This window comes from Anastrepha ludens, chromosome 6, assembly GCF_028408465.1.
Source record: "Anastrepha ludens isolate Willacy chromosome 6, idAnaLude1.1, whole genome shotgun sequence".
NCBI lineage: Eukaryota > Metazoa > Arthropoda > Insecta > Diptera > Tephritidae > Anastrepha > Anastrepha ludens.
Window position 1 is genome coordinate 33,811,213 of NC_071502.1, and position 12,117 is coordinate 33,823,329.

A 12,117-nucleotide genomic window follows, 5' to 3' on the forward strand; every position below is an offset into this window, starting at 1 on the left:
TAAAATTTAGGAAAAAGGATATGAGTGTGCCATAAGTCAATACCCGAAATCGGCAAAATGTATAGCCTGAAATATTACGAGATGATAAACCATTGCACTCCCCCACAGGGGTGCTCCTGAAACTAAAAGTGATTGCTACATACACACGAATATACGTATGTATATGTACGAGTTTAATAAGTCACTTTGAGTATCGGAATTTCATGTACGAGTACAATACGAGAATGTAGGTAGTGTCAAAAGTGGTTTGCGCTGCATTCGACATACGTTGTGGCTGTGTTTGTGTGTGGGCTTGAAAGAAAAATATAGCAATATGAATTGTGTGCGTATGTAATTCACATAAAAATATACATAGATATGTATATGTATATATGTATGTACTCGCCACCACACAGCTATACTTGAGAGGATGTGCATGTGCTGTTCGTGATGACGAAGAAAGTGAATATGCATCACACGCATTCAATGAAAACGAAAACGAAAACACTTACATAATCAAATAAAAATATATTTATACGTGTGCACATATGTATGTTATAGCGAACGTACTTATAATTTCATAAATAATTTTGAAATAAAGTAAAATCATGTACCTGTATAAAATTCAACGAAGAATCCAACAAAATAAATTAGAAAAAAAGTACGCGTCCAATGGAAATTCGTAAATGCATGAATATTTGTGCTTGCATTTGAAATAAAATTATTATATTTCGTATATATAATATAAAACGTTAAAAATCAATTGCTTTGACGGAAATCATAAACGAGTGCGCGAATAGTGCAAGTGTGATAGTGGGTCGAGAGATTTGTGTAATACAGGGAAATTGCCAACAATGTACGTTATATAATTATTACTGCGCGGACTATATCACACTTTAGTTACCATACAATACAAATGTACGTTCAAAATGGCTTTTTTCTTTTCACAGACGTTAAACAGCATTGGAATAAATGGAATAACAACTAATTAAGTAGTTTACGTATGATTTCTATATTACATACATACATAATATATCAAATTGAACACAACACTGTGCATAACAAATATTGATAGAGAGTACGCCAATTTTCTCAACTGAACTCTTACTTATATATATACATAAGTGTTACTGTAGTTACTAGCGACATCGATACTCTATCTCTGCCTATTTATTTATTGTTAATACATACTCGTATGTACATTCCATAGAAGTTAAAGTGCTATTGTACCTACACATCTACTATAATACATATATAGTAAAGTAACAAATCTACACACAAATACGTCTAGTTTACATTAGTTTTTCGTACTGTACCCACCAAATCCACAATAGAAAAAGCAACGAAAAATCCTTATAGCAAATATCACTATACACCGAAGGAAGCGGCAAAGCACTTTCGAAACCGAGGTGCAAGGTTGAATGAAATTAGTTGCAACAGCCACCCAGCCACCCAGCCACGAGCCACCTAGTCAACCACCATCCACCCACCACCCACCACCTCTAAACTAAAAGAACTGAACTTCTGCATAAGCATATATACGTAGATACTACATATGTATGTGTGCATGCACACATGATTAGTTCCACACATATGTGCATTCATACGCGCTGCATGCACTTGTATACGAGTGTGATGTACGTACATGTGCCTGTGTAGGAATTGTGAGGAAGTCAAAAACTTTCGCCGACGTATTAATAACAGAAAAAGGGAAATAAACAAAGGTATGGTGACAGACAGTGCTGGCAGTGTGATCCCGTAGACAGAGTGTTCACACTGCATTTTTCGTGAGGGGAAAATGCACGTAAAACATACTCAGCGCAGAGTTAGCGGACCTGGAGCATTCGGAACATCCAACAATCAATGGTAGGCTATCCATATCAGTATCTACATATGTATGTCTATCTATGTTCACAGAAACTATTTTATGTTTATGCTTTTTATTCGATTATATTCAAATTTCACACACAAACATACACGTACGAGTTAATGTGAAAGATTTCATCATTGCATAATACAATAAGTTAAATGATAAACGTACTTACATACTTACATACTTATTTTGGTACCGAGTTCATGATTGCAATTGATATTAATAGTATTTTTGGGCTTTGTGTTGATGTTGGATTGATTGTTGCGCTGCTATTTGTATGATTTGCGTTCCATATAATATTTCCGATGTCTGATTTTTTGAATGTTTATTTAATAGTCTTATACAACATCTTCGTATGTGCACATCCTATGTGCGTTGAGTTGTAACTTATTTCGCGTTGTCTAGTTATTTTAGAGGCATCCACGAACGGTTAAAAAATGTATTCTCAAAGTAACAAAATTAGATGCCAAATTTCTTTGAACTGGAGATATTCTAGGTTGAAGCGGTTATCCTGTGGGACACACTCAGGCTTATAGCCCATTGTGAAAAATATTCTCTGGCAACCTGTTTCCATCCAAAACGTTCTATGTACTTTGTTATCATAATTCATACTGCAATATTTAACCCAGTTTACAAATAAATTAAAAATATAGGGTGGGCCTTGTAAAATTTGCTTTTTGAATCGGCTATAAAAAAAAACTAATCAATATTTTTTTAAACTTTTTTTTTTGTTTTGAAGATTGAACATTGTCATTTATGAATGAAAAATAATATCGTTCAAATGACTGCCATGACTGGCTTTACAGAAGGCCATTCGATCAACCCAATTTTTAAGCATTTTCGATTGTTGGGCTCCAATTTCATGAAAACTTAAATATCAAATGGTAAATGTCAATCCTTAAAGTAAATTATGAACACATTTGACATGCCATTTGTGTTACCATTCTCAAAAAAAATAGGTGGTTCAAAAAGCAAACGCTATATGGCCCACCCTGTATTAACTGCAAATAGAATTAATTGCTAAAGAAAAGTGATGTGGCACGGCAAAATCAGAAAAGTGTTTGGAGGAAATTTCTCATATATGTGTGTATTTACATACTAGGCTGTTCAATAAGTTTTGTGGTTCGATAAGAGAGGGCGTTGCTACTAGCCTAAATTTTGTTTGTTATGTACGTACGCTCTTCATATGAACGAATGTGAAGTTTCATCTCAATCTATCAATTCACTCTTTGTTAACAAGCCATTTAGTATCGTGTATTTTCTACAATGGAGAAAATTAAATATCGCGCAATGATTGAGATTTTATTTTTGGAAGCTTTAAAAGCAAAGGAAATATATGAACAAATATTGAAAGGACTTTACGCCATTAATTAGTATAGTGGGAAGATGGGTTGCTGGATTTAAACGTGGTCGTACAAGTCTTGAAGACGACCCACGTCAGGGTCGTTCAAAAACAGCAACAACACCAAAAATCGTAGGAAGTATACGGGATATGGTATTAGGAAATCGTCGAGTGACTGAAAGAGAAAGTGGATAGAAGCCCTAGGCATCTCATTGACAGTGTATGCAATATTTTGACTGAAGTATTTCGCCAGCAATGGAACAAAAATTCATTCGAATGCGACTTTCTCACCAACATTTAGAGTATTTGTAAGCCCTTTCAGATTCTGACTTTAGGGATGGAGTTCATAAACTGAGATCTCGCTGGCACAAGTGCATTGATGTTCAGAGAGACTATACTGAATAATAAAAGGCAATTAATGTAGATAATGAAATTGTGTTTTTCTTATCGAACCGAAAAACGTATTGAACAACCTAGTAGTGGAAGATTGTTATAGTCCACAAAAATTTTTTTTTAATGTAGTTAATAATTCAGACATGCACACAAGCTCTCCTTTAATGCTGTGTAAAGAATTCATGGCGATATCAAATTAACAGTATTTGATTAGATGAAAATAGGTTTTACTTTTTAACAACGAGGTATAGTAGATTTAAAATTTTGATCCTCTTGCAGCAAATGAGCGCAAGTTTTTAATTTCCCTTCATTTGAGTCTACTCCCGAATTTTAAATTTAATAAAAAAGCATGCAAAACGATATTTAAATGTTGTAGGCTTTTTATTTAACTTCTTATACATACAAAAAAAAATTTAATTAAATTAAAAATACTAAAAAATTTTTTTTTAATATTTGTATGTAAAAGAAGTAAATAAAAAGTCTAAAAAATTTAAATATCGTTTTTTTTTTTATTTTAATAATTTAAAAATGGCGATGGAGTTGACCCTCCCGAAAAATTGGAAATGGACGGTACTCTGCTATTTATCTGAAATACAAAACGGATTCCTATGACTGATTAGCTATATCCCGTACAGGAATAAAAAAACAAACAAAAAATTGTATAAAATTGCGCGGTTTTTAATATATATTAACACTCTAAAAATCGGCTTTTTTTAGTTTTTTAATCAAAAAATAATAATTGAAATAATTGAAATAATAATATGATTATACTATGGGCGATAGCCATTGATGTTGTGAATAACATATTAAAATTTCAGACGATTCGTTTGAATAGTTCTTCTTTTTTTGACAACTCCAGGCCGAAAAAAGTAGACGTAATTCAGTTTAAAGTTTTGACAATTTAAATACGACCATTGATGCCGCCGCGTGGCGAATCTAACTCTACCTGCTAAGACGACTGTAGAAACGAAAATACTGGAAATATCCTCCCAAAAATTTGACAGTATATTCTTAAAAGCCAAAACTTTCGGAATATCACAAAAAAATCGATTTTTCGCAAATTCTAGACCACCGGGATCCCTTAAGGAAACTTTTTCTCATCGATATTTTCGGAATACGATATCTATTTATATATACATATACGAGTATATACAATATAATAAAACGTTGCATCTTTTAGGCAAATCCTGATTGTCATTATTTTCCCTAGGCGGAGTAAGGCAGAAACTGCCGTAATGATCTCGCTATGCCTACCTTCTACAGCTTTCGCACAACTCTATTTTTTGTTTGCCATTATTACTCGTTATTTGATATTTTGAGATACATTAAATGGTTTGACATTTTGCGTTTTAAGTTCTCAGTTATATATAGTACATACAAGTAAATACTTCGCCAAACATGCTTCGTTGATTTAGGTTTAATTCTTGTATGTATCGCTGTGGCAGGAACTTTGACCCACAATACCTGGACATTGCTTGGAATCCTTTGGTGCAAAGAAATTACATTTTGTTATGATGAAAGTACTATTGATAAAAAATAAATAAAGAAATATGTATGTATATGATAAGTTTTCCAATTACATAAGCAATTTTAGTTACAGGAAGTAAACTCAGTTCGAAAAACATTTGCCACGCATAATTTCTTTATAAATTGTCCCTTAAGCGGAACAAGTTTCTAACCACACCGCAATAGTATAACAGATAAAAACTCGTGCTCCAAACACAATGTTTGTCAAAGAATTTAGTTCCGGCATTACCGGTAACAACGACAAAGGAGCTTTAAAAAAATCAAAAATATTTAACCTTTGCGAAAACTGTGCTCATCAATCAACAATTTCTATATGTTTTTGGACACAAGACTAAAACTTGAATGGAGTTCTTTGAACTGTTGATTTACCGGCTGTAAGAATGAAGTGCAATTGATGATATGAACCCATGGCACGAGCTGCTAACGCTATGTGGTTTGATAAAAATCCGTAAATTAATAGCGTTAAGTGACTTCCGCTTAATTTCTTTTCCGCCTGAAAGTATGCAGCGAGTTACACTATTGTTTATTATGGTACTTCATTTGCCAATGCAGTTTAGCAGGATTGGTTTTATGTTAATAAATAAATATTTATATAGGTATGTAATATATGTATGTATCGGGTGTTTTTAAGAGCTTGAGAACTTAAAATGATAATTCAAAACAGAAATATTGTTGGAATGCCTTTCTTTATATTATAGTCTGGTAGAAAATGACATGGCATTTATGCTTTGCTACGGTATTCGGCATATGTCCGTCGCGGCTGCGAGTTGCATGGCCCATTCGATCAGTCCAATTTTTGACTACTTTTTCGTTTAAATCTGGCTATATGACATGAATAGTAGCTTGCATATGGCAATAATTCGATTGTTAAGTGGGCTCTAGGGCAAGTTGCACTGTCTGGCTGGAGCCAAATGTCGTCGATGTTTAGCTGATTGATTTTGGGAAACCAAAATTCAGTTAGCAGGGATCGATAGCGCTTGTCATGTACCTTGACGGCAGCTCCTTCCACATTTCGACAGAAATAAGGACCGATGACGCCGCGAGTGATCTATGAACTTCGGGAACAGATTAATTTTTTTTCAAAGTACATTTCCACAATTTTGAAATATTGTGCTTGCGGTAAACGATTCATGAGGACTTGCCAAACCTTACTGAACAGAAATGACACAGTTTGCCATTTTCAGCTGTCGAACCATAGTTATCGACTGTGATAGTACTCATGCAGCTAAAAAAAACCCTCTTAAATCCTCTTTTTATTCTTCTTCTTCTTGATTGGCCGATAACCGCTTACGCGATCTTGGTCCAGTGAAGCCAAGTGAAGCCAAGCCATTTTCCACCTGATCTTTCCAACGCAGAGGAGACCTTCCCTGCCTCTGCAACCATTAGCTGGTACCTCATGGAATACTTTTAGCGTCGGAGCATTTGTATCCGAAGTTGCTAGATCTTTGGTCTATGCCATTGCAAAGCTCATACAGCTCATTGTTCTTTCGCCTACCATACTCGGTGTTGCCAACATGCAAAGCTCCAAAAATCTTCCGCAGATTCTTTCTTTCATACACTCCCAGTGACGTCTTATTCGTTATTGTCATCATCCACGCTTCTGCGCCATATCATAGGACGGGCATGATGAGCGCCTTATAAAGTGTTGGTTTTGTACGTCGAGAGAGGACTTTACGCTGATACGTGAATGCGGCGACTTTTTGATCCTCTTTTTACTAGGCGATATTTGCTAATTCACTTCCAGAGCTCTCTGTTGATAATTTTAATGGGCCCTTTAAAGCAGTTCAAACAGTTTTCGCTTGCTTTTAAATGTGAATTCGTAATTAAAAAACTATTATTAATTATATATTTTTTATAACAGAAAATGTAATGTTACGTACTTAATAAATAAATATTTATAAGCATTAATTTGTTGTTAAGATGTCACCTAGAAAGCAAGCAATCGGCTTTATATTATTCAGTTGCATATTTTGCCTTAATTAGGCTATTTGTGGCGAAAGCATTAGTTACATCGCATTCCGGGCTCAATAGGTTAATTTAATAGTTTTCAACATTCCAATCGCCTTAACCCGTTGAGTGCCATGACTATTGTAGGCGAAGAACAAATGGTTTTGACGCTCTCTGTTATTTTATTTAAGCTTAAGCTTGAGTTGAGAAGTTAAGTACTTTTGAGATCTTTAACATTGCAACTTGAATTCAAATTTTATTCCCCGAAAGACTGGCACACGGCCAAAGAGTATTGATTTACATAAACCTCAAGCAGTTCATAACTTTTGTCTTTTGCAAGAAAATTCAGCCTCCATGTTTAACTCGCCTCTAACGGACAATCGACTTCGCTAGGACCTGAAATAGGTAGCCTGTAGGAAGAGGTTCCAGCTCCTAGCCGTCTTCTGACTGAAAAACGCGAAATCAAATCAAATTATCGCTGAGTTAGCCAGAAGGCATGTTTTCACTGTTGAAATGTACGCACATACAGAAATCTTTTAGCAGCCAGGCTCCGTATTCACTGCTTTGTAGCAAATAACCCTTGTAACCCGTCGCACGATATACAGAAAGCAAAGGTGTGGCCAACATCAAACCGTTACTCGGCTCGCAACGAATTTGAAGGAATCAACTGATTTACTGACGCAGCGAATAATGTGACAGAGGTAGGCAAAAATGGATATGGTGTTGGTGATATACGAAAAAACTGTCAGAGCCCATGGCATTTCGTAATAGATAACACTTCGTTGCCGACTGAATATGAAGAGCGTAAGAATACGTGGGAAATGGGCCGGCATAATTCTGCTGACAAAACACCTGTGACGTAACAGCTAGGGTTACTCTCACTATGTACTTTGATTCGGATGACTTAACCTTGTAATATATAATCCGCACGATCTCAGTTTCTGCTGACCGCCATGACATAGAAACTATTTGGCCAATTCGATTTCTAACAAACTGCATTTTTTTGGCTTATAATATTTATTATACGCAATATATTTAAATTAGCTATAACGGCTTCATATCTTTGAGCCAGTTATGGAGATAATGGGTTCAAAATCAGTCGAATTTGTCTTGATAACTGTTTGACGGGAAAGATCATAAAAATTAAAAAAAACTTCAGTTAAACTTTTTCGTATTAAATTAAAAAAAAAGCAATTAAAAGGCAAAATAACGAGCTTAGACATCACTTGATTTTATTTTGTCCACAATAATTTGTGCCATTTCATCATCGCTGTCAGATGAAGAATATTCTATCAGCAATGGTATTGTTGTGCCAATCACAGCTTTCTTCACATTTTCCATGATTCCGTCTATGCATGTATGTCAATATATTTCTTAACAAATTAGTTAATAACCAAGAAGTACAAGAGTTACCTTCAATTCATTCGATTTGTATAGTATTTCGGAGCCTGCAGCAACGGTGACTGGAGGCTGTGGTTCAGAAGTAATGCCATTGGCCGATTTCTATTTAATATATGACTTCAAAAATATATTTATTTACATTCTCCATTTTAATCACCATTTTTATTTTAAATTTGGAACTTGGACTCAATTCGCGAAATTTAATTCGTGTTGATTTTTAATTTGCGATCAGCTGTTTTTCTCACTTGCAAATTCTCACAAGTAAAAATGTATCCAATAAAAATTTGCAACTTCCCCTCAAAATGAAATGTCATTTTACTCTCTCACTTTCCCCTACTATGTAATGGTTGTTACAAATTATTTGCTTCATGAACAGACCTAATAAAAGTAACCGTGTTTATCTGTCTCTCCTTGAGCCCAACCACCAGCAACGCACCAGCATATTTAAGGCGTTCTTTACAAGAAAACGACGATGAAGAATGCCCAGCAAGAAATAAGAAACTCGATTATAAATTTATATTTTTTTTCTCAAAGGTTTTAGTTCATTCTCCGAGCAAAGTTAAAAACGGGGACATCATAAATGTCTCAAGGGTTGGGATATAATAATAAAATCACATTTTGTTATTTTAATTCCAACTGGCGTATGAATTTTCGTTGTGCTCATTTATATAAAAAATATTAGTCTATACTCGAAATTATTCAACGAATAAATAAAAAGTAATAGTTTACTGATATAATTCTCATTCATCTCAATATTGCTTGAGCGCCAATTATGAAACAAGTACATATCGTTAAATTTTTATTTAACCACTGATTTAATTTGATTGCATATTGCACAATTAAGCAATCAAGAGATTTTTATTTTTGTACCAAATATACTGACACAAAATCACACATAATTGCACTTACATAAATATAGTTTCTTTTTGAAAGCGGCTAAAGTAAATAATTTTGTGTCTTACCATGTTTTCAGGATTGGTATAAGGACAGCAATTAAGGTACAAATTACCAAATTATTACTAATATTTCCCTTTAAATTTTTTATGCCTCCTCTAATTCCCAAACTAAAAGCTTTTAATAATATTTTGTTGGCTTCGGTACTTTTGCATATTCCACCACTATTTACTATTCTTCCAATGCTATCTACAAATGTAATTTTACTTACTTTAGCAATGTTATAATATTCCTTGCAATTTTTTTTACCTTAAACAGTTTTTAATATTGGACGCAGATATACTTAAAAAATTAATCGAAAACATATTTATCTTTTAAAAACATTTGCCTTAACTATACATGAAAAATCTCCCAATTGCTTGTGAGCTGCTTGCAACTCTAAATTTCATCACATAATTACTTAAGTCATATATATTTCCATTCACACGCATAGATTATCGAACGGACTTTATTTTTTAGTATTTAGTTATACATACATCGGATATGAATAAAGATGGGCAGGTAATCTACCGGGAATAAGTGACAATTTAAATTCGTAATATTGCCGTCACCTACTCAGTTTCATTGGGAGAATAACATAGGCAAATAAGCTTTAATCAAAATACTCGTAGTTATAAACTAAAAGCAATTTTTTTTCTCTTAATAATGTTTCATTTCCTCTGTGCTTTGTCAAGACAGTAAAATATTTGTGTTCTCTTCTGAGCATATTCATTACGTTTGCTTCTCTCAAAATGGCGCACTCTAGCCAGGCAAAAGTGCTACATTTTCAAACTTTTACAAAACGGGAATTAATTAATTTAACTGTGTAGACAAGTTCGTATAGTAGTACGAAATTTTTAATAGTTTTAAATTTTATTTTATTCAACATATATTTTATTATTGTATACTATATTAAATAAAAAATTTGTGAAAGGGTTGCATTTTTCTTGTTCGATTTCATATGAAATATGCAACATTTTGGTAATGTTGCCATATAATAAGGTCAAAAAACAAAAGCACTATTAATTAGCAGTTCAACCCGACTTACCTACATATAAGTACGTATTTGTGTGCATATTCAAACAATTATAATACAACAAGACGAAGAGATTTTGTAAAATAGTAACCAACTTCAGTTTTCGAGAATAAAAGGCCAAATATTTTTTAGAAAATGTAGTTAAAAGAATTCAATTCAATTGTTTCATAGTTATTCAGGACATTTTACAATGTCGAATTTTTGCAAAAGCATTTTAATTTAAGCCCATAAAATACAATTCTAGCGCGAGTGAGAAGGGGGAATGTAACAAATGCATATAGTTAAGGAGACGTTCGAATACATGCGCCCGTGAATATGAGTTTGACGCGCACTACTCTCTTTTTTTCCTTGTTCACTCCGCTCGGGAGCATAGGGCCTCGACAAGGCACTTCCAGCGCATATGGTTCTGGGCTGTTGTTTTTGCGCCGTCCCATGTGATATTGGCATCAGCGAGCTCGTTACTCTATCGCGTCGTTATTTAACTGTGGTAGAAAGGAGAAGTTCGAATACATACGCCCCGTGAATGTGAGATCGAACATACACTATTATTGCTTCGGAAGAAAACACATATACATACCAACGGCACATGTAACGCATACGTAGTTTTATAATCTGAAAACTTAAATATGAACACTGGACCGCAGCACAAAAAAATTTCCACCGTACATCACATCTTCGAATCTGTAATATCTTTCCAAAGCAATTTCGAAAAAAAATTTTTTTTTCTTGGCCGTTCGTGGCAGGCTCGTTTTTACATTTTTCGTCATATCTTTCACATTTACAATCGGATCATAAAGTAAGATATATCGTTGTTTTTGTCTCGAGCCGACATTTTTTTAGTTCCAACATTAATTCCGATCAAATAATCCGTCCAAGTACTTACCCTCCGATCTTAAGGCATACCTTACGTACCACCCTAATATCAATAAATTAAAGTTCGCCAAAAATCATCTTTGATTTTAAAATTTCAACGATGGTCATTATAAACATTTAAACTGAAAAACGTGAGGCGCCGTAATAGGCTGGAATTGATCTGAAAAGAGATACATATACATATTATATGTATATGTACCCAATCCTGGGTTGCTTAAAATTAATCTCAACTTGGCAATTGGGCAGCAAAAATTTGAAGTCTAAGTAGACGATATAAAATACTTTTAGTTTGGAACCTAAATGAAAAAATTTAAATCAGACTTATTGTCAATTAATTTTTTAATCAATTTTTATAATTCATTCATTCACCAAATTTTTGTAAGACAATTTCGAACAAATAATTTTATGTTTTCTGTGGCCGAACGCAGTGGTCGCTTTTTACGTTTTATCAGTGCCACTTTTATATCAACCCGCTTTCTTATTTATCCGATACTTCGGTAGTATCTTTGCAGTCGATCTTTAAGCAACTTACTGAAAACCTAGAGACTTAAAACTTTAAAAACATATGTAGCTGAAACTCTGACTGCAACTCTGTATTTAGCAGTGTGATCAAGTTTCATAGAGTTTAATAAAATATATAGGCGATTTCAACCTAACACCTGTAGGGTGGACAGTCTAATGTACTTACGTACATACACATATACTATAAATTCCACTTTGTAGATTTTATTTTCAATGTATCTTTTCCCCAAGCATTCACTTTCGAATACTAAAGCACTTTTTAATAACAAATACGTATTTCACTATTTTAAA

At 33.8% G+C, this 12,117-nt stretch overlaps 1 protein-coding gene across 7 annotated transcripts in view; it reads left to right on the plus strand.

The window, feature by feature from the left end:
- Positions 1–1,054: 1,054 nt before the first annotated feature.
- The window catches only part of LOC128868733 (uncharacterized), a 90,523-nt gene continuing 79,460 nt past the window's right edge, over positions 1,055–12,117 (plus strand). For 3 of the 7 annotated variants that reach the window (XM_054111169.1, XM_054111166.1, XM_054111168.1), the window contains exon 1: positions 1,056–1,845. In XM_054111169.1, the coding sequence (XP_053967144.1) occupies positions 1,778–1,845 (68 nt within the window). In that variant the 5' untranslated portion in view covers positions 1,056–1,777. Of the gene's footprint in view, positions 1,846–12,117 lie in introns of all 7 variants that reach the window. The other 4 variants (XM_054111165.1, XM_054111167.1, XM_054111171.1 and 1 more) reach the window with 2 other exon arrangements.